The sequence below is a fragment of the Ursus americanus genome, chromosome 15 (genome assembly GCF_024610735.1).
Source record: "Ursus americanus isolate L20-20 chromosome 15, mUrsAme1.1.p, whole genome shotgun sequence".
In the NCBI taxonomy this organism is placed as follows: Eukaryota; Metazoa; Chordata; class Mammalia; order Carnivora; family Ursidae; genus Ursus; species Ursus americanus.
This window is the reverse complement of record NC_142141.1, coordinates 49,819,173-49,843,564: the sequence shown is the minus strand read 5'-3', so window position 1 is coordinate 49,843,564 and position 24,392 is coordinate 49,819,173. Positions and strand designations below refer to the sequence as shown.

Sequence of the window (24,392 nt, the reverse complement as noted above, 5' to 3'; positions counted from 1 at the left end):
ATGTAACAGATTTCCCAAACCTGACGTTCCTGTTCCTCCTTGCATAGGAAGTCTAACACCAGTATCCACAGTAGTTCTCCAAAGCTGTACCCTTCTTTCAGGGTGAATGTGGTCCAACATCAGTATAATCAGAGTATATGTCTCCAGAGGTTATTCCCCAAAGCCCCTGAGTGTTTTTTCTGATACAGCTTTATACTGCAATGCACACTATTATGATATAAACAATGATAAAGCAGCATCTGGAAAGCTAAAATGTGGTAAAAAACTCAAATTAAATTTTATTCCTCAGGCTTAGAACACACATTGAGAATTATTCAAGTTAAGCTTTCTTACTTCCCATACCTCAAAACTGAAATATGATAGCACAGGGCAGTTGCAAACAGAGGCAAAATTTAAAATTTTGCACATAGGTGAAATCAGACAGAAAATGCCATGTAACTTTTGAGGACACTTGATGATGATAAATCCAAAGAGCAAAGGAAAAATTCCTCCTCGAGATTATTCTTCATTTGTGGGTTTCAAAATTCCAATCTATCTGAAATACATAAATATGGTAATTTTTGGAGACTAAGACCATTACGCTTATTTTAAGACCAATAGCAACAACAGCAACATATTATCTAAACCATTTTAGGAAAAAAAAAATACCAAGAAATTTGAAGAAAATTAGTTTATTTGGGAAAATATCAAAATAATTAAACTCGTGTATTGCGTTTAGTTAGCAGTTGCTACACTGTTGAAGGTTTTATGAAATTCTCTTGTGATAATATATTTTATTCAAAATGTATGTAACTATATATTTGTAAGCTAACAGAATTAGAAAATTCGATAGTGTCTGCAAGCCTTTATAGAACAGAACACTTCGTAGTTGGCAAAGCATTTTTATAGTTCTTCTTGATCCTCAGACAACCCTGTGAGACAGGCGGGAAGTCTTTACCATCTCTACTTTGCGGTTTGGGACCCTGAAGCTCAGAGACTTTGAGGCACGATTCCAAGGACAATAAGTGTGTATCTCCTATTTTTTTGCTTCAGTTTTATATATTTTCCTGTAGATCCCAAACAGATAAGGGCTAAGCAGTCAGTGAGATGGGGACAATTTGAACCTGTGTAAAGAATAAAGGTAAATCAATCCAAGGTCTACAAGATTTATGTAAATTGGAGTATCATCTTTTCAGATTACATTGTTATCATGTGAGGTACATATTGTTGATGACTACTCGTGTTTTATAAATAAGCAAATTAGACTGAAGGATAAACCAACCAGCAAAATTTCCAACAACTAATTTAAGTACTACATGATCAAAACTGCTGATGTAAATGTCTTAAAACAAATGGAATGGATCATTGAGTTTTCCAACGTTTTATACAGGATAAGGTTTGTGACTATTTTTTAAATTAAATCTTTCCCTGACATAACAGATTATCTGAGTATATCTTACTTAAACCATTTATTCTATCCATTTAATAAAAAGGTGGGGGGAATCTTTTGTTAAAAGAAAGGAGGGCAGGCAGGACAGAGACGGTAGTCTCCGTGCTTCAGAGCAGTGCACGGCAGGTGCACAGAAGTTGCATACATTATAGTGCAAGCAGCAAATCCCCATGCTCCATCAATTTTGTATGGAGAAAAGAAGTGGGGAGGGCAAAGGAAAATGGTACATACAAGTCCACAGTGGAGTGACCTGGTATACTGGATATACCTCATGTCATTTGAACACAAGACAATGCTAATAAGATCTGTCACAATAACAGAGTGTGAGTGTCAAGAGTCCACACAGAGAAGTGGAAAAAGAGGTCCCGATTACCTGCACAAGTTTCATTTCATAGTGTACCACCCCTAGTTATAAGTGATTTTGAATCTTTCTGTTTAGGTTTGCTTTTTGAAAAGAAATCACAAAATATTGAAACAAATATCATTGTTTGGCTTAATTCAGGTATTCTTAATTAAACAGTACCACAGACTTTATTGAGCAATTGAAAATATACACAAGGAACAATAGCTTTTTCTCTGTATTTTTTTTTTTAATTTGACTGTCTTCTGATTAAATAACCCAGTTTCAATCATGAAAAGGGCACTTGTTTCTACAGTAGCTGTGTACAGCTTGCTCAGTTCCAAGTACTGTCGCCATGTTTCTTCCTTGCCATTGCTGAGGTTATATCTCCACTTGCTCAGGAAGCAAATTCTAGAAGGTTGCAAGAATTAACCCCCTAAGTTGTTCTTTCAGATTCTATTTCTCCATAGAGTTCAGCTAACTTTTTAAATTCGGGTCCCCAGTCTCCAAGGTAGTGATAATCCTGGTCTGATTGTGTGGTTGCTGAATCCAGTGAGCTGATGGACCCAGCCTCTGACCTCTGACCTTCATAGGCGTAAGTCTGAAGAGAGTCATAAGGGGGGACGCTGGGGTCTAGGTCGGCTTCTGCCAGTTTTTGCTTAATAAATTCCTGAACATCTATACTTTCCAGGGTGGACAATGTCTGGTGTCTGGGGGTGAGTTTCACTTCGGGTCTGATATCTCTCCGATACTTGAGCTCCTCCGCGGCAGATGGATTCCTCAAGGCTGTGATGTCAAAGGCCTCGGTGTCTTCCTCACCACCACCCTCGTCATCGTAGGTGACCACATTCTCCCGCACGTCCTCCTCAGAGATGATCAGTGGCTCTTTTTTGCTGCGTCTCAGGGTGATAAAAAGTACTACAATTGCTGAAGGAAAATGGAAAGAGGATGGAGAGTTAGAAAAAAAGGAAAGAAGTTCTTGGAGATTTGACATCAGCAACTACATTCCATTTAGGCTTGCATCGTAGCACGATCCTGATCTCTGAGCTTTCTGGATAACAGTTGAAGAGTTTTTTAAAATCTCAAGGAATGCGAAAAATGATTAGCTCTACAAGGCCTTGGGAATCACTGATCTTCTCTAGAAAAACATGATATTCTCATTTGTCACGCTTATGCATTCGGAATTCCTGGATCACCATGGTCTATCATCCAGTCTTCACACTGAGGGAAACAGATGATGGAAGAGCGTATGGAATTTTGCCTGGAAGAATCATGGTGTGTGTTGTTCTATGTATAGCAAAAGATGTTATTTTATTTGCACCTAACTTACGTTTCATAGGAATTTTTCAGGTTACCAAAAAGTTTTTACATAACTTCTTGATTTAATCCTCCCAGCAAAGTATGGGTTTCCTCAAGGAAACTGAGGCTCCAGAGAAATTACATGAATAACTAAGATCCAAGTCTAAGACAACACAAATGGTGGATGGAAGAACTTAGTCTGTAATCTATGACTTCTCACACCAGAGGTGATGAAGCTGCCGTTATCATGTTCCATTTTGTTATTTAAAAAATATGGAACAAGGGACTGAGTTGGGCATGTGGATTATTACCAGTAATGTCACAAACATTAGATGAAATGATGGAAATGGATCTTGGGCACTTCGCTTTGGCTGTTTCTCAGTATTTTCACATCTTTCTATTTGACGATACTAAGCCATTACTAAATAGAAAGAATTACCTCACTTCTACTTTGTGCTATTAGGCCCAATATTCTTTACTTCAGCGCTACAGCATGTTCTTGGTCAGCTGATAGTCTAGGTTTTATTTTTAGATTATTTTTTAAAGGTTTTATTTATTTATTCGACAGAGATAGAAACAGCCAGCGAGAGAGGGAACACAAGCAGGGGAAGTGGGAGAGGAAGAAGCAGGCTCATAGCGGAGGAGACTGATGTGGGGCTCGATCCCATAACGCCGGGATCACGCCCTGAGCCAAAGGCAGACGCTTTAGCGCTGTGCCACCCAGGCGCCCCTAGTCTAGGTTTTATGATAGCAGTTACTAGGTGCGTGGTTATTTTAAACATTCTTTATAATATAATAAGCAAAGAAGTACATTCAAAAGGCATGTATATATGTGTGTATATAATGTGTATATATATATGTATAACATAGATAAATATACATATATAGAAACAGTTTTTATATATAGCATGTGACATATTTATGCTATATACACACACGAATATACACCTACAGACATATATTTTTATCTGAAATTCGCATTTCTATATTGTATTTTATCTATTTATTTCTGTTTACTGTATTTTATCTGGCAACCTTAACTGATATGTATCTTTAACAAATACTTGTAAAGCAAATAAATACCAGGTTAGCTATTCTCTGATAAAGAACATAAAGGTACCTTTTACCTCATACCTCTAAAAAGTCACTTCTCTTACTTTATCATTATTGTTTCCTTGTTTCTCTTTATAATTTAACCCATTTTATGCATCTCCCTAAATGATATAATATATGAACCTTGTCTGTTTTTAAACTAGATATCACAGTGTATATGAATTCTGAAGATGACAATAGAATGAGGAAAAGGAGATTTTCAAGCCAGAAGTGCAAAGGACAATTACCAGAAAGTTTACTATACATGGAAAGAGATGGTCACAATGTACTGGAGAATCTAATTTTGCAGAGAAAGGGCCAGTGAGTGCCTATGGGAATGAAGGAGAAAAAAAAAAAAAAGGACAAAACACTTATAGAAAGAGCCAGAAAATCATCTTGAAAAGTATGGAATAAAAGGACTCAGTAACGGCAGAATTGAATGAGGGAGATGATGGCAGACATGGGAAGACAGTGAGTCACTGTGTCTGGAGTGATTATTGAAAGCTGAAAAGGAAATGCGATGCCATGTGTGGCCCTGCTTCACCAACCTTCTGTTGGTTGGTTGGTTGGTTATTTATTTATTTATCTAAGATTCTTATTTTTAAGAAATCTCTAGACCCAATGTGGGGCTCTAACTTGTAACTGCAAGATCAAGTATCACATGCTCTACTGACTGAACCAACCAGGCACCCCCAAATATTATGCTATTTAAAAACAGTTTCTCAAACATGTTACTTATACTTCAAAGACATTCTCTAATACAACACCTTATTTTTAGAGAGAAGGAAAGACTTTTCTGAATATAGCAAATATGCATCTAAAACCTTTTTTTTTTTTTTTAAGATTTTATTTATTTATTCGACAGAGATAGAGACAGCCAGCGAGAGAGGGAACACAGCAGGGGGAGTGAGAGAGGAAGAAGCAGGCTCATAGCAGAGGAGCCTGATGTGGGGCTCGATCCCATAACGCCGGGATCACGCCCTGAGCCGAAGGCAGATGCTTAACCGCTGTGCCACCCAGGCGCCCCTAAAACCTTTTTTTTTTAAAGATTTACTTATTTATTTTGAGAGAGACATTGAGAGAGAGAGAGAGAGAGAAAGTGACTGGGGGAGGAGCAGAAGAAGAAGGAAAGAGAATCCCAAGCTGACTCCCTGCTGAGCATGGAGCTCAACACCGGGTTTGATCCTAGGACCCTGAGGTCATGACCTGAACAGAAATCAAGAGAGGACCCTTAACTGCCTGAGCCACCCAGGTGCCCCAATATCTTACTATTTATTTCAGTGTAAAACCAGATGAGTGCATTCTAATTCAATGCCTCAAACAGCATCCCCAAGTAACTCACTTCATTCCATTCAGAGGTTTAGATTTATCATCCATTATATATTTCTGCTCATCTTTATGATTAAAGCTTGAACTTTGAGATTTTACATCTCTTTCCTAGGAATGGACAGTTATTTGCCAGTGACCAGTGATATCTAGATTTATTCCATATCTATTTAATATATCAACATATAGTTAACCATATAATCTGGGACATTTTTAAGAGTGAAAGGGGATTTCATTTACAATTACTCCAGGACATCAGGGCAAATATGGACATGTGGTCCCTCTAGTCAAAGGTAATTTTAAAGAAATTCAGAGAAAAATGTGGAAACACAGATAATAAGGTGTGTTTCCCATGAATTGCTTTATATTAATGTTTGTTCAGCAGATGTTTGTACAGTAGATACTCTGTAAACAATTTTTATGCGGACTAACAAAACAATGATCTGTATGAAAGTAATGACGCAGCATAACCTCACTAGGAAAATAATTTATAAATACAGTTTTACGTCAGCTTATGGTCTTTAATAATACCAAACACCTAATTTTGCTTGATAATAATTTTTAATGTCTGAAAGCCAAACTAAATGTTAGACCAAAAAAACCCCCAAATCAAATATATTTTAGAGAATGAAGATAACAATTACTCACATAGTTTTGAGAGTTAAACTCTTTTTAAAAAATGGCAGCCAAATGAGTATATTCAAATGACTTTCCTCCCTTCCCCGCCCCCCCCTCCAGCCCGCCACACAGTCTATCAACCTGTACGTGTGAAACAAGGTACCTCTTCTTAAGGTGAGTCATGTGGGAAGAGATAATTTGACAGAGCCATGGCGTTGTAAAATAAATGAGATACAGTGCTTATCCCTTTGTTCAAAATTATATAAGATTTTCAGTATTTTGAAATTTTATATAATCTGGATTGAAATATTAAACTGAAGTATTTGGGGAGGATTTTATTCTAATGACTATTTTATCCTTGGTTGCTATATTTCTTTTTCTTCTCTTTGAGTTTGTTTAGGATTTTAAATCTATTTTATTCTTTTTATTTAAGAAACTTAAAATGAATTTATTGAGTTTTATTAGTTTTACTCAGGAAGGAATTCAAATTTGGGGAAACATTTTTATATTTCCTTTATCATATCATTCCACTCATTCATTTGTTCATTTATTTATCCATGATCCCAAAGTGTTCGGCGTTCTAAGGGGTGTTGCGTTTTCATAACTTGAACTGTCATACAGCTTGCATTTGAATACATTATATACTGACTCCCAACATATTTCCCCAAAATATTTTTCATGGCAGTTTTTTTTTTTTTACCCATAAATATTACTTCATTGGTTTTTATACCATCATATGTTGGTACTAAGTTTGGCAGAAATGAGGTGGCCCAAATCGGGGAGATAACTTTTATTAGCTCCTGTCATGCTATCGGTCATACCAGTTAATGGCACTTCTCATTGAAACTTATTTTTTCAAATCAAGGGGAGCCCACACAGTCATGTCAGATAGCTCAGCTGACAAGCAGGTTGGCACTTCTCTCCTCACTGTTTCCACCTTTGCTCCTAGTCCCTCATTCTCCTCACATCAAATCCATCCCGACCCTCATTGATCAGGAAATTTATATCTAAGAGTAGGAACAATCCAGGTAGTGGACTCATCTAAATCACCTGCATATATGTGATGGACTGAAGGGCAGGTGACAGAGACCTGATTCAGAGCCTGACTCAATGGCTTATTGTGCTAAGCCGTGATTTAAGTTTGCTCTGCCAACTGCTCTGGACCGTCTCACAAGGAATGAGATGAAGTTGGGAAAGAAATGTCAGATCCCGGGAAGGGAAAGGGAACTCCAGTTATCCCTCCTCTGGCACCAAATTCTGAATGTATCGTGAAGGCTCACCCTAAATTCTCTCCCATTCATCCCATCAAAGAAGGATCTTGAAAAGGTAATCCTGACAAATCATAACCTGTCTCACAATGTGTACATGGACCATTCAAAGTGAGGCCCACTGGTTTTCAAGCACCAATTTCAGAGAATCGATATACACATGGATGGAGCCTATAAGAAAACATAAATAAGATCCACACAATTTTATAGATGACTCTAAGGTTCTTCACTAGTTGATACTTTATTTTTATAGATTTATAAATAGAAACAAGAGAATGTACGCGTCGCCTGAGATCATAGAGTTAATTAGTGGCAAAACTAGGGCTGGGTTTATACAAGTAATTTCTACGAACAGCTGATAATCAGAACATTTTTTCAATATTAAAATATTAATTTTACAATGTGTTTAGCCGTTAGTTTTTAATGTTATTTCAGAATAGCAAAAAGTTCTAAAATAAAGTTTTGCTACTTCCAGTGTTGCTGATATTTTCTTTGAAAATTATGAGTTTGCACATTAATGAACATATTTCAAAATTACAAATGACTACATTCTGAGTCTGTTGGCTAGGTATCTTCTGAATAACAATAAAAACTCTTACAAATGTCATGAAAAATAAAAATTACATTATAAATGATTGTTTAAACCCAAACTTATGAAATGATTCTGCAAACTTGGATAAAACTGTAGAAACACATTTGAGTTCCAATAAAAATTGAAGGAGTAAACATATTAAATAGCACCTCTGTTTCATTAGACCTGTGGGAGAGCATAAAACTTAGAATGCTCTCTTGTTTACCCCAAAGGAGAAACTACATTTTTATAAAATCTATTAAAGGGAAGTATTGTTTCATGAAATAATAAAATGTTATTTTACATAATATACCTTAAATGTATCTGTATATTAACATTTTTCAATTAACTTTTTAAGCCTTTACCTTAGTATATAAAAATGGTTTGATGGTGATAGATGAAAACAGAAGGCAAAGATACGTGACTCCTGGGTGAATTATCTTTCAGAATCAGGACTTTGGAAGAGTTTATACTAATGTCACTGTGTTCTATTCTTTGTGGTTTAGGTTAGGAAACCTGGAGGGATCAATATTTGTACCTATTTTATTTTATTATTATATTATATTATTTTATTTTATTTTATTTTATTTTATTTTATTTTATTTTATTTTATTTTCTGTTTTTGTTTAGTTCGTGAGTTTTTGTTTTAATTTCCAAACACAGAAAAATAATAATTAACTGTCTCAAGCGAGTAACAGTTGTAACCAATTAATACCTAAAGAAATAAAATTTAGACAGTGAAATATTTCCAGTAGTGATGCACTGAACCGCCATGCTCCGCTTTGCTAAGTGCAATTGATACATTTATTTATTTATTTTTAAGATTATTTATTTATTTATTTGAGAGAGCAAGCATGTGCATGCATGAGCGGTGGAGGGAGGAGAGGCAAAGGGAGAGGGATAAGCAGAGTCCCAGCTGAGCAGGGAGCCCAATGGGGGGCTTGATCCTGGGATCATGACCTGAGCCAAGGGCAGATGCTTAACCGCTTCAGGTAACCCACCCAGGCGCCCCTGGTACATTTAGATAGACAATTATTTTACCTCAGAGGAGCTTTTGACACTGTTGAATGCTCTATCTGCTTTGATATACTTTTTTTCCTTTGACTTTGATGACATTATACTTTACTCTTATTCCTCCCTCTTCTCTGACTTCCCCTTCACTCCGTCCTGCCCTCGCATCCTTCTCGATGCCATGACCACGCTGGAGCTCATCAGAGCTCAGCCTACTTTATTATCTCTCTCTTTAGATTTTCCTGCTGTAGTGACCTCAACAAAGTGCACCTCGGGAATCTCAGGGACTTCCAGTAAACATTTTGTTAATATTTTGATAAAAAATTTCATCCAGGGATCTACATCCTATTATCCAAGATCACTTGTGATTTCACCTGAGACATCTTGATATTACCTACTCTTCTACACCTCTGCTCTCACTCTGCTAGTCTAAACTGTGCTGAGCAAGACTGCTGGCCAATTGTGTTGCCTACGTGCTCTCTCTCCATCGTGAGACTTGTTCTCTACTTCATTTATAGCCATCTTTTTTCGAAACACAAATCTTATGATGGAACTCTCTTGTTTCTCTTGCTTTAAACGTCTCTTTATACTCGAGAACAAAGCCCATCATCTACTATGCTCAGTGAAGCCCCAAACTGTCTTACTGCTGTCTAAATATCCATCCCATTTCTCTGCCTCATTCTACCCTGCTCTCCACTCCTTCTGTACTGGTGATTTGTTTTTACCTCAGGAACAAAACAAGGAACATCCCTTGCAAAAAAAAGTCTTTCTCAACAATGCATATAGTTTTTTTCATTTTTGTTTTTTTGTATTTTTCTCCCATGTGTGAAAGTACTGAGAAAGGAGCAAAAGAGAAGGTTGTTAAGAGAAAGGAAGGAGGGAGAGAACATGCTAGATAAATAAGTATGTACCCACTTTGAACACTGACAGAAAGATTCCTTACATCTACTTCTCTTGTTATAGAAAAATCTGGATTTGTGGTCTCGTTGAAATAGCAGTTTTAAAGAGTTTATAGTAATAGCTTCAAATATGGTTACAATAACTTAGACTATGAAAATGATAACATATGACTAGAGAGAGTGCCTTATTTTTTATTAAAATGAAATATGGAAATCTAATAAAAAAATCCTATTAAAGTTAATAAAGTTTAACATCTCTAAGGCCAAAATTATTTAGACTTAGTACTTTAAAATTCAGCTAACACTGATGATTATATAATATTTTCGACTAATAGAAATTTCTACAAGAAATCTATTTTTTATATGGTGTTTACATTCATTTTGGAATGCTATCACTATGTTCTTTGAAATAAATTATAAGAGCCCTTTTAATATGGTATTTGGAATTTTTAATATGAATTTTTTTTAATGGATCCTTTCCCAACAGATTTCTCTCATAGTCTATCCTTTCTTCTGATATTTCAACTCTTTCATCACATTTGAATCAAATTATTTCTAGAGCAGCTATGGTATCGAGAAAGCTAATTAAAAGGAAGTCTGCACAGCTATATTTTGTGGTCCAAATTTTGTGTTCCTAATTGTGTCCTGTCAAATCAACTGTCTTTCTCTCTTTTCTAATGCACGGCGGGCCATCGTAGGGTACAATTGGAAACACCATCAGACCACATTAGGAGGCAGGATGACTTACCTAGGAGAATGACAACACACAGCAGAATAGCGATTAAGGCCCCTGTACTCAAACCAGCCGAGGACAGGAACGCTTCCGCATGGCAGGTCCGCACGCGCCCATCTCTCTCACATGCACAAACCCTGACGGTGAGGGTGCTGCTGCTGCTGAGAGAGGGGATTCCACCATCAGAGATCATAATGGGGAGATAATACACATCCTGAATAGTTCGACTAAATCTCCTCCGCCTTGTCAGAATGCTGGCTGTGTTATCTATGACAGACATAAGCAAAACAAAACGTACTTAGTAAAGCCTCCATTCAAGATTCACATTTCTTTTAATGGATAAAATGGGTATGCGTGATTTTTTTTTTAATTTTAGTTTTTGAAATGGACACAGGAACATAAAGGGGCGATCATTAAAGAGTGACAAATACATGTTCTTAAGCTGAGATACTGACTTGGAAAAATTAATTGAGCCCAAACTAAAAGAGAAGGGGAGGAGTGGAAGACAGAGGAGCGAAGAAGCAGTCAACATTCTGGACATGGACATAATAGCAAAAAGATTTAAAAGACTACAGATGGCTTCATCCAAAGGGTCCTAAACTTTGACATGAGACAGTGGTCCCCACCCCAAACCTAGTGACTCAAGGTAAGCAATAGGAACACACATCTGTATTATTAGCAAACTATTCAGGTGAGGTTAATGCACAGAAAAGGGGGCCACTGGTATAGATGATAAATTATGGAAAGACCAGATAAATTGATAAACTTTTTCAGACTTAATTGTAATTTGAAGCACTCTTGTTATAGTAGGCGCATCATGGAAAGTTAATGATGAATAAAATAGTTAATTCTATTTTTTTAGGTTGTTTTAAAATGCTATATATTACATTAAATGCTTGCATGGTCAATCTGTGGATTATAGATGTTGATCAATCCACACAACCCTATAAGGAAGAAGACATTAAATTTCTAAGTTTTTAGGAAAAATCATTTTTACTATAATAATAATTAAAAAAAAAACCCTGAGACCCAGAGGATAAATTGCCCGAAGTCATAGAGCTAGTGAATCATCAGGATACAACCTCAATACATTCTAGAACCCTGCTCAAAACCACAATGTCATACTGCCTTTTTACCCATTTATCTCTAATTATATTGGTGTTCTCAAAGTACACGTAGTATATGGTTATCTTAGTATTGTTAGTCCACATTCCAGCAAGTCTGTTGGCCAAAAGTCCCTTCTGGTGTACACTTAGAGGTGCTGTGCAGATTCCCTGCATGGAATAACTAGCTGCCCTAGCTGTAGATTATCACCTGGCCCTATGTTGTGTCCCTCTGGAGCAGCACTTCGTCAATGACTCATTGCTCCAAGGTTACATGGGTGGAGCCATTTCTACTGAATGTAGACATAGTGAACAGCAGGTTTAGTTCCAGAACTTTACTCTTGGGTCAGCTGTGAGGCATTAAATTTGCATAACAGCTCAATTTCTCACTCTGTTCAACCTTCCTCCTCCCACTGCCCCACAGATGTTGATCTCAAGGGCACACTCCTATAAACAACCTGCCCTCTAAACCCAGGTCAGAGTTTGCTTCCAGAGAACCTAACCTGCAACTACACCTATGAGTTAATTAATTACTTTCCACTAAAAAGTAAGTGAATCATTAAATAATTATATTTAGGAACTCTTTTATCTCATCAATTTTTTTATTCTGAAAATTGGAATTCTGTTACATTTAAGTATGTTTTCGATAGTCATGATACAATACCCTACAGCTATGCTTTCTTGATTTTACATGGCCAAATTAATGCAATAGAAAGATAATAAATTTTTCAAATATTCAATGGAATACAGGTAATAAAACACATGAATCATATATATGTATTTATAATCACATACACACATACACATAAGATTATATATGTATACATATACATAAAATTGAAGGTTTGTTATAAAGCATAAATAACCTAATGAATAATTACAAAAGGTTTTCTTACCCAGTAGAAAAGGAAAAAAAGAAAAGTAATGTGTTAATTGTCTATTCTGAAACAAGTTGAGAACAGAGAAAGAAAAAATGCAGAAATTACATCATGTCTATTGTATAACTACAACAGTCACAAGCACTCTCCCAGAAACCTGAGCTTTGAGGAAGCACATCTCTTGGCTGTAGGATGTTGCATCATGATTAATATAAACTTCCCTATATGTACAACCCTCTAGTCTTAAGGCAAAGGTACGAACTAAGTGCTCACAGGCACAAACACGTTTGAGAACCTCACTGCTGGCCTCTGAAGAAGAGATATAAGGCACTGGTCCTTGATTTCAATAAACATGATTAATAATGTGTAGAATGACCTAACACGCAATGGTAGGTGTGGACTCCCTTTTATGGCTCTGACCTAATGCTCACTTTACATTCTTAATCTGGAAGCATACTCTCTTTCAGAATAATTATTGGAAGTGCAATCAGAAACATAGTCAGAAACAAGGAGAAAGCCAGAAAATGTTTCTAGTGCACCTTAAGTTCTTAAATAGAAAGCTCTCAGACACAGAGACATAAAAACATTCTTTCTGTTTTGTTTTCCAGTTGAAGTTCTGACTTTTGAAAAGAAAAGAGGATTCAGGAAGCAAAGAGCTTCCTACCTAGAGAGATTTAGCAGAGCAGAATAATGAGCTTCTGGAAAGGGATATTTTGTATCTAACCGGAACAGCAAAAATGTACTTCACTGAAGGCTCACTGAACTTGAACAAGAAAACTTTGAACGAAAATGAAAGAGGTAAGAAGATATATATGCATACATATACATACATATCTTATTTATTTTTATACTTATCTACAGTGAACAAAATTTGTCTTGTTGAAACTGCAAAATTACGTGTCAAGAGCAACAACAAATCTCTAAACTTGAAGTATAATTAAAACAGTATAAACCAAGTATTATAGAAAATTTTGACTTCCAAGTGGATAAAAAATTAATATGAGCTGAATAAAGGGCAACTATAGTAGGATGGAACATCTGTGAATGAAAAGCGCTAATTATCAATGCAAATAAAGGACAGTCTCTAATAATGTGTACCCAAGTTTGGTTCTTAATTCTAATTCTCAATAGTTTGGATGACGACAGAAGCTCATAGAAAATCTTGGAAGCCAAGCAAATATATTTGGTTAGGATTCAAAAAGACACTGAACAGCTAGCCCAAAGACCTTAAACTAAAACAATGTGAAACAAAGATGCATATTAGATGGTAAAAATATCATATAGGAGAGATCCTGACTAACAGTGATTATTTTGCAATATACATCTCTGAAAGCAGGAATGAGGACATAGGGAGGTCAAAAACAAAAACAAAAAACAAACTAAAACAGTCTTGGAATAATTCAGTAAAGGTATGGCATATCTACACATCTCTTTATTGAGAAGACTGCACTGGAACACTGCATACTTTTGAGTCTACTAGCTTAAAAGTGCTATTTTACCCCAATGGGTGTTTTAGAGGACTTTGGGTTGAGAAACAAATTAGAAAAATATGTCACATGAAGAGTCTTTGAAGCAATAGTGTGAAAATTCTGCATGCCCCATATGGATTCAGGTGACCAAAAGGTCTCAAAATGGCCAGAAAAACTGGGAAACTCTCTTAGTAATTCATGTCTTTCTGAATATAATCAATATATTCCTGATATTCCCAGCAACTATATCTCAGTGTAATTTGGAAATATCCTTGAATGTGGTTTAATCTTTCAAAACAGATGACAAAGCATTCTTTATTTTGATATATATTCTATTTCTTTTTCTTGAAAGGATACGGGCACATACAGGAGGAGGTAAGGAGACAGCTGTGCATATATAAGTTCTGACTCATGTACACACTTTAAAAATAGTGAAAGAAGTGAGATTTGGAGTCCTTTGAAAAGCGATCGTAAGAATAAAATTCATTTTGGAGCTCTAAGAACTCCAGGGACTTTATAACTGATTGATAATTCATAATAAGCTTTTACAATAAAATATATTGTTGAATAGATAGGTACACTTGCAACCTCTATGTTTCTACAGGGACAGAAGGCTACAAATATGATAGTACAATGCAAGTTGCATATTAGTTCTGGAATTCAGACATAATTTTCTGAAACTACTATTACGTGTCCTATTTTCTTTAACATTTTTTTTAAAGATTATTTATTTATTTAGAGAGAGAGAGAGCAAGGAGAGGGGTAAAGGGATTGGAAGAAAGAATCTCCAGCAGACTCCATGCTGAGTGTGGAGCCTGATGTGGGGCTTGCTCCCACAACCCTGAGAACATGACTTGAGCCGAAATCACGAGTCACACACTCAACTGACTGAGTCACCCAGGTGCCCCTTTTTGTTTAATATTTTGAGAGACACTGAAAGATTCTAATCTCTGTGCTACTTGTGTAAACTGTAAAACAATTGAAGTTAAAAATAGGGATGCTTTTTAAATACTCTCTGGGGCAAAAACAGATCATATATTAAAGTCCAATATTTGCCTTATATCTTGTTAAGTATTAAAACTATGTGTTCTTCAAAACACTTAAATTATTAGACACCTAAATGCTCCCTGCCATTTCATAGAATTCTTTGATAATGCAGGTATAAATATGCTTTAACTCAAGCATAGCCATCAGACTATTAAAATAATATTTCTGAATCCATCAGAACAACAGAAGTGTTTGAGATCCCCAGATGTGGATCTCTAATTGAACTAAACTTTTTTTTTTTTTAATCTGTCTGAAGTGAAAGCGAAACTTAATTTCACCAGACAGATAAATATGCGTGGCTTCATATTGTTCTCATTTATTTTCTGGTCTTCCAGCAGCAATAAGATCCACTCATCATTTAACTATGATCGGAGCCCATGCATGAAACAATGCTCTTTTGCTTTTCTGTAAAGCTCCTTTCACATAATAGGTACTTGATAAATAATGATTTGAACTACACTCAGCAGGAGCTTGTCTTCTGTTACAGTCTCCTTATTATGTTGACATGTATTAAGACATTAAAACGAAAATGAATTTATATATCCTGCAACACTTAAGCAGCATTATCTCCTCATGCTCTGTACTAAACATGCATTCCTTCTCTCCTGCTTCCTGGCTTCCCCTTCTTTTAGCTTCGAATTGCCCTAATATCAATTTTCAGACTCCTGCTCTGCCTGTTCATTTAAGTTTGTAAACATCCTCCTGGCCTCACTTGCATTTCTGCCAAGCACAAGTGTATGATCCAATATGTCATTATGTTCTTAGTTTGCACCCTGGAATGTCATCCCTTTGACCATCTGCCACACTCCTTCTTGATAATCTTTAAATCTCAGATAAACACAACCATCCAATGTCTAAGGTTTCTGCTTTCAGATTCATTAAAAAGAAAATATGTTAGTAAAATAATTATAACCATCTCAACTGGCTCCACCAAGTGTGTAGAGAAACTTAGACTATGCTCTCAAAGGAGATTAGTAATCAATCTATTAATATCCATTCTTTTTTTTAAAAAAGATTTTATTTATTTATTCGACAGAGATAGAGACAGCCAGAGAGAGAGGGAACACAAGCAGGGGGAGTGGGAGAGGAAGAAGCAGGCTCATAGCGGAAGAGCCTGATGTGGGGCTCGATCCCAGATCGCCGGGATCACGCCCTGAGCTGAAGGCAGATGCTTAACCGCTGTGCCACCCAGGCGCCCCTATTAATATCCATTCTTTATCAGATGCTAGGCAGTAGCTATTCTGAGTTTCTTTTGCCATTTTCTTTTGAGCCCACATCTTCCACTCACAGCAGGAAAACATCTTTCCCCAAAAGAAGCTACCATCTATTATCAGCATTTTAAAACCACGTTTGAAACTGCTCAATTTGTCTTTGCCATTCATTATGTCTGTATATACAAGACTATGTATTAGAGACTTAAAAAAGAACATAAATACATCTGAAGCAAAAATATGAATCTTGAAGAATATCAGCAAATCTGCTCATGAATAACACATGAATTTGCATAAGTGTTAATAACTGTGGAGAAGGTGATAAAGACAAAAAAAAGAAGCTTTTAAAATAGAAATTCAACCCAAAATTCAAAATATTCATGACCATACCACAATAATATAATACTTGTAGAGGTAGACATAAGAGTAGTTTACAAAAAAAAAAGAAAAAAAAAGTGTATGAACTATAAGAGAAACCCTTTACCCATTATTTTTTTTTTAAAGATTTTATTTATTTATTCGACAGAGATAGAGACAGACAGTGAGAGAGGGAACACAAGCAGGGGGAGTGGGAGAGGAAGAAGCAGGCTCATAGCAGAGGAGCCTGATGTGGGGCTCGATCCCATAACGCCAGGATCACGCCCTGAGCCGAAGGCAGACGCTCAACCGCTGTGCCACCCAGGCACCCCCCCTTTACCCATTATTGATCACATACCTTTAACAACTGCTAGTATTCTTAGTAGGGAATGGGTGAATCAAAGTAGAAGATGCTATGTTTGGAGTAACTAAATTTATAAGCACTGAAGGAAATCGTAAGGATAAATCCTTAGCTTTAAAAAGCAAACACATAATCCTATTTATGAAGTCATGAATGTTTCCCCTGCCTCAGGGCAGAGGGTGGAGTACAAGTCCTACAGGAGTCATTACGTCCTTCCAACCAGTAAGGCAGAGAATAAGCTACAATTTCCCAGAAACCAAACCGAAGAGGCCTGGAACGGTACAGCTAGTCATATTTTTATTTTTTCTCCTTTTATGTTTTTGCTCAAAGAATATGCGTTTTCTGTCCTTTTGTTGTCACCGTGAGTAGGAATATAAAAAGGGGAAAGGCGGTAGAGTCGGACAAATACATTAAGGAAAAATATATAGAAATAAAAAAAAATCAACAGAGATTAAAATAACTAAGAAGAAAAGAATATTTTCCTATCTAGAGCAAAAGGGCCACTAAAACAAGTCATTATATTTGCAAGTCACGCTTCCCCGTTTTAGGGTCAAGATGGTATGTGACCTGTTTGCTTTCTCACAAGTCACATTTTGAGTCTCTACCTTCTCTTAAAGGACAGTGTGATTCGATCAGGTGTGACAGCACTCGTGTTAGTAAGGAGCACTGAGAGTTGTTGACTGGGAGGGAAAGGAGATGTCTCAAAGCACCGAAACAGCGAGTCTCGGCCTCGCCGGGCCGCAGGTAAGTCTGAGCAAGTCTGAGCGAGGGAAGCTGCCACAGATCCACTGTAGGATGTTTGAGTCATCGTTCGTACTATACTTTTAGCTCAGACTATGTGTGTGTTATTTTATTTAGGAAGGGAGAGACTGCTAAATGGTCTCTTGAAGCCCTATGGATAAAAACAGAATTTTAAATGGTTATACTCTGTAGAGGAATTAAGCACATTACACCACCAGCTGTGAGTTCTCATTTGGAGGACAAAAATAAACTGGGAATATTGACTACTACAAAACTGATAATGCCAAAGAAGGAGAAAATATACATGAAATCTCGGGTGGTTCCCAGTATGTATCCAACTAAATAACTGCATTTCACTACCAATGGACTGTGACATCTGAAAGAAAAGGCCTACAAAAGACAGCTTTTTTTTTTTTTTAACAGATAAGACGTTTTTTTTTTTAAAGCTTTTATTCATCCATTTGAGAGAAAGAGAAAGAGCGAGAGAGAACCAGCAGGCGGAGGGGCAGAGGGAGAGGGAGAAGCGGACTCCCTCCTGACTAAGGAGCCTGAGGCTGGGGCTCCATCCTAGGACCCTGAGATCATGACCTGAGCTGAAGGCAGACACTTAACTGACTGTGCCACCCAGGCTCCCCCAAAAGACACCTTTTTAACAACTTTTTAACATAGTCAAATTTGAAAATAGTCCTTATCTTAAACTCAATGTAAAGTTAGATATCCTTTCACCAAACCCAAATAGCCATAAGGAAAAACACTATTTTCCAGGATTGCCTTTTAAATATTTTGCTAAAAATCATGAAACAACTTATAAATAATATGACTGTCATTTTTAGAAGTATAAATGGATATTGCAAAGAAACAATACAAGGTAATAAAAAGAAAGAAAAAAATCTTCAAAATGCTGCAGCAAGGTGAATATGATGATAGTCTACAGATTCTTTTGTTTAGTATGATTAAAATGGTAATCTTCAGGGGCGCCTGGGTGGCACAATGGTTAAGCGTCTGCCTTCGGCTCAGGGTGTGATCCCAGCGTTATGGGATCAAGCCCCACATCAGGCTCCTCCGCTATGAGCCTGCTTCTTCCTCTCCCACTCCCTCTGCTTGTGTTCCCTCTCTCACTGGCTGTCTCTATCTCTGTCGAATAAATAAATAATTAAAAAAATAAATAAATAAAATAAAATGGTAATCTTCAGTGCAGCTCATTCATTTAAAAATGTGGTATTTGGAGTCATTCATTTTTAAACAATGGGAGTATCTACGAAAGTGGAAAACACATATCTGAAGAAGAGAACTGAGAGACAAATATGAGTAGTATATATGTTCTTGAAAGCAAATCATCAACAAAATTATGATAAACATTTTCAAATTTGAAAGGCATATCAAATGTGATTTAGAGCCCTGCAAACAAACAGATACGAGTGTGCATATAGTTACAAATGATCTCTTCCCCTAGTAAAATCTGTAAGATTTACAAATGCACTTGACAATTAGAATTAAGCCTAGGAATTAGGCTGGCAAATCTCCTTGCATCAAATAAAACCTAGTCCCTCAAGAGGCAGCATAAATACCATGAAGCAGCACAGATTTACCTGGTAGACTAACGATTATTTTATATTGGGGGATTAGATTATACTTTTATATTACAAAATGAATGAACAAAGTTATTGTGTGCACATAACCCTGGTATAAGCTTATACTCCTGGACTTCGTGACATCATGGCTGCAGTTCATTGGCTATAGATATTTGATTAAGAAGTTGGAATTAAACAATGGAGTTTTTGAGGCTAAAACGAAGTTTACCTACTACAATTTAAAGATTAAGTGGTTGGGGGCACCTGGGGCGCTCAGTCCATTAAGTGTCTGACTCTTGATTTGGGCTCAGGTTATGATCTCAGGGTCATGAGATCAAGACTTGTGTGGGGCTCTGTGGTTGGTGGGGAGTCTACTTGAGATTCTCTCTCTCCCTTTCCCTCTGTCCCTCCCTCAGTCCCTGCACTGTCTCTTTAAAATAAACAAATAAATCTTTGGAAAAAAACAAACAAACGAAGATTAGGTGGTCATGGGAAAAATTTCATTTTAATCAGGAAGCATTTCATGCTTTTTTTTGTTGTTTAAAGTAATGTAATTTTAAACTGATGTGACATAAAAATTATCTTCTGAACTCTTTTTTTATTTTAAATAAAACTGTGCTATTATAGTTAATACATGTTAGCTATGATAAATAAGGTCATTATTAAACAAACAATATATATTTTACTGTATGTGTTGTAAAAAGAAAAAGTAGAAATCCTTCATTTGGTTATTCTCCAAATTGAAGTCTTTAGTATTGAATAGGTAAGGGTCCTAATTTTCCAGATAAATAATGAAGATTTTGGTTAAGTACAAAGTTTTCTATCCACCCACGGTTTGGTACTCCAGCTACTAAAGGATTAATGGCAGAATATCCTTTTTTTTTTTTTTTTTTAAACATAGGATATAGCACAGTGCTTAATACTGATTATCTTCTCAACAGTGAATACGATGCCTGGGTCTCTGCTTTGCCACATCTCTCTGGCTAGATTCTTCTAACTGATGTTGCATTTTTTCATCTCTATGCTGTCTCAACTCCCCATCTAATTGAAAAGTATTCTTAGATTCACTCTACATAGCAGAACGGATCCTATCCTTTAAAGTCAAAACATGTTCCACGTCTTTTGAACAATACAACTTTTAGTGTATTTAAAGTAACTCAAGTTTCATTGCCTTCAGTCGCAAGTAACATTTCATAACATCCTGGTTTCCCCAACTAGATGGCAAGTTCCCTGAAAGCAGGAGCTTTGTGTTTTAACGCCTAACATTCTGGACAGCTTAGACCACTCACTGCCTTATACACCGGAGACAGTGCATGCCACCTTACAGATTAAGTGGTAGGAGAAAACCAATGTTAATCTAAGAGCTGACTACAGAATTCCTTTTAGAGAAAACAAAACAAAACACATTCGTTCTAAGAAGAGAGAGTAAGAATGGTGATGAATAGTGACATACTATGAATCTTCTATAGAATGCTGGAAGCCAGTGTAAATGTCAGGCAATGAAATAAAGCTCTGTGTGTGTGTGTGTGTGTGTGTGTGTGTGTGTGTGTGTGTGTATTTCAGGTGCTTTGCTTCATTTTTAAATTAAATACAATAAATAAGTATATTCTTATTGAAAATATCCAAAGTCCATTTCACAGACATTTCTTAAGAAGCATGTTTTCTATATTATCATTATTGCTCATACATGTGATTAAACTCTACACTTAAATCATTATTTCTGTTTGATGTGTAATTATATATTGTTCATTTTATACTTTGTCTTTACCTTTTCAGACATTTAATCTTATCTTATTTTCATTTGGCTGCTGTAGCTCCAAATATTTTATCCATGAAATTTTATTATAATTGAGAGCTTTTAGAATTTCTGAGGCATTCAGCATTTTAAAATACTCTTCCCTAATTGTCATATGAGTGATATCTTAATAGGAAGAGGATTATTTCATTGTAGTTCTTTTTTTCAAATGTCACTAACTGAAGACCCATTGACTACTAGTTTGTAATTTTGCAAATGAGTACTTAAGGACCATTTATTCTCTTTACAATTTAAATTCATTGTCTGGAAATTGGTAAAATTATTTTCTTATCTGTCAAGTTAGGGACTTTCTCTGGGATTATATATATGTGTGTGTATATATATATTCTATCAATCTTAAATATTTCTTTACTTAGAGTAATTTATTTGGATATTTCATATTATGTTTCCATCTATGTATTTATATTTTAGTTACCTTCAATGTGCTTTTTATAACTTGTAGCCCTTCATATGTGATTTCAAATTCTTTATATTTTGATCTCTCTTCAGAAGCATGAAATAGTAGTAATCATCGCCATATCTCCATTTTACGAAAGAGGAAACGAAGATAACACTGATAATAGGGACTTGGCAGTGGTCTCACATATAATCAGCAGAGAACCTAAGTTTCAAATAGAGGCAACCTATTTCCAGAATCTACCTCTAAAACATTCTTTTTTTTTTTTTTTTTTTTTTTGCTGCTTTCCCCCTTATTTTTTTTAACAGATATTTACTTAAACTTTCCTCTGTGTCAGACATCATGGTAGGAGTTAGGAATACGGCAGGTAAATAAATCAGACAAAAGTCCTTGTATTGCTGGATCTTACAGTCTAAATGGGGAGAGAGCCCACAGTGTGACAAGTGCTATGATTAGGGAGATGCCCATTATCGTATAACCATCTGTTATTAAAAAAAAAAAATGGATCTGCTCTGGCTGATGACTCTTAGGCACTGAGTATTGGTGGCTGAAGTGCTGGCCAATTTGCTCTTAAGGGCGTTCACTTTTTCCAGTTATGATTCAGTGTACGGATGGAGTCAGGGTTTCCCAGACTTTGATGAAAAGAGGGAAGAGACGGAAGCTTGGTAGATAATAGAAACCAGGAGAGGCAGCAAAATGCCAAGGGCCTCAAAAGAGCAGGAGGTGCCTAAGGACATGGACCCTACCTCTCAACCCCCTTAAGAGAGTGTGGGGAAAGCACTGGTCTCTTGGTCAGTGTTGCTTCTGCTTCCATTGCTTTGATTACTAATTCGGTTTTCAGCAGTGTCCGTTTGAGTTTTCTCATTTCACCAGAAATTTTAAATTGGCCATGTTTTCATATGTCCACTCAGAAAGTCTTTTCTAGATATTTCAGTATGGCTTTCTCTTTCTAATAGTAAGTTCATCCTAATATATACTAACTGCTTCTGTCTTTCAATCTACTCAACCTTTGCAATGCCCTCTGATCTTCCACTTAGGGAAGTTCTTTGAGCTTGGATTCCCAGTGATTTCTCCAACATCGTAAGGGGGAGTGAGTGGATTTGGGTCAGCATTTAAATATCTTCTTGTGAATCTCAACACCACACTGCTTTGGGGATGACTTTCTGGATCTATCCCCAGGCCCAGTTTATTTAGCTGCACATAGTTACCCTACAGATTTAGAAGAATGAGTCTGCAATCTATTTTTATGCTACAATTTCTTTCATCTATTATTCCTTTCAGATACCTGCTAAGCTGGGCTGTTTTTTCATTGTACTCTGTTCACCCATACTTTTGGTACTAGTGTGTGCATTGAGCACATGGTACTTTGGGAGAAGGACTGCAGCAGACATTGGGGAGTAACAGGACAAACAAAAGCCAGAGAAATATAAAAAAATCAGCTAAGGTGGTACCGGGCACAGAGTGACAATGTTGTTACCCAATCCAACTATCAGAAATTTTGCAAAGGATCTTGGTTTTGTTCAGTATATAGGATGGTGTTCTGAACCAATTTTAATTAAATATTAAGGAATGAATTTCTGCAGCTTATCAGTGAACATCCAAGGAGCCAGCATCTCTATGATAATTAAGTTATTACTCAACAGCATCCTTTCTTCTGAGCCCAGTTCATATCCCAACTATTTAACAAAACTGTTGCCAAACAATTCTTGTTTTATCAAATGGGGGTCTAGGTAAAATAGTTTTTGACTGACCAATACTCTTAGTGATAACAAAGAGAAAAGCCTGAACATTCCAAGAAAATGTCTGTTTAAGGGCATACAGGAACTGCTGAATCAGATAACGGGATGGGGCAAGATTCCAGAGAGGGGAAGCACGTGAACAGGGGGCTGCTGATTGCAATGCATTTGCTTGTACTAGAAACTAACGGGAGGATGGAATTCCAACCTGGGGACAGAGAAACTAGAACGTGTAGAAGTCTCCTGGGCCTGCAGTCAGATTGGAAATTGAGGAGCCTTAAACACATGGCTGGCTTTCCCTAAAGACATTTATTAGATTGAAAGTTTAAATTAGAAGTTTAATTGAAAGTTGAGCAGAAATCTAAAACTCTAAGTGGAAAAGGTCTGGAATACACAGAAGAGCTGTTTTGTTTTGTTTTGTTTTGTTTTGTTTTGTTTTGTTTTGTTTTGTTTTTGCCCTTTCTTTGTATTGAACAGATAATAGTTAAAGTTAGGGACCAGGGCTATGGTCCCAGTACACAAACAAGCTCCCAGTTGGAAGTTCTAGAGGGCCCTGTCCTAACAACGGGGCAGAGATTGGATCTGAACAAAACTACAAATCAATACACCACACATGACATCTAACAAAAAAATTACTAGACATACCAAGAAACACAACCATGTGTCCCAGTACTGTCTCTCCAATCTCCCCAATGACAGAAACCTGTCATCTTGTTGAGGTACGAGAGTTAGTTGACAATGATTGTAAATTCGTTAAGATTAATATGTTTAAGAAATAGAGGAATAAAGAAAGGACAGCTAATTTCACTAGAGATTTCTCTCTCTACTAAAGGAAAGAAATTGCTTTCAATGAAAACAATCAGTGTTTGGGCTACAGTTTCTTTGGACATATTTTGTTTTGATAGGACCCTTTGTTTCTTTGAGCAGAGTATTAGCTGCATGCTGGTGTTTTCTACCGATATGCTCACAGTGTATGTCAGAGGGAATACTGAAAAATAGGCCCCAAAGAAAGAAATTTTTATGTAAATAGGATGGAACATGCGAAGAGACATTTGTTCTCCGAGATCTGACTTGCTATGAGGACATTAGTGACGTTATATGATGGCGGGCTTAAACACG

The 24,392-nt window shown here is 36.5% G+C and overlaps 1 protein-coding gene across 2 annotated transcripts in view; it reads right to left on the bottom strand.

Moving 5' to 3' along the window:
- Window positions 1-1,941: 1,941 nt before the first annotated feature.
- The window catches only part of CDH18 (cadherin 18), a 311,962-nt gene continuing 289,511 nt past the window's right edge, over window positions 1,942-24,392 (bottom strand). The window contains exons 10-11 of one of the 2 annotated variants that reach the window (XM_045787406.2): window positions 10,602-10,853; window positions 1,942-2,696 (exon numbers count right to left, since the gene is read on the bottom strand). In XM_045787406.2, the coding sequence (XP_045643362.1) occupies window positions 2,206-2,696; window positions 10,602-10,853 (743 nt within the window). In that variant the 3' untranslated portion in view covers window positions 1,942-2,205. The remainder of the gene's footprint in view (window positions 2,697-10,601; window positions 10,854-24,392) is intronic. The other variant, XM_045787408.2, reaches the window with a different exon arrangement.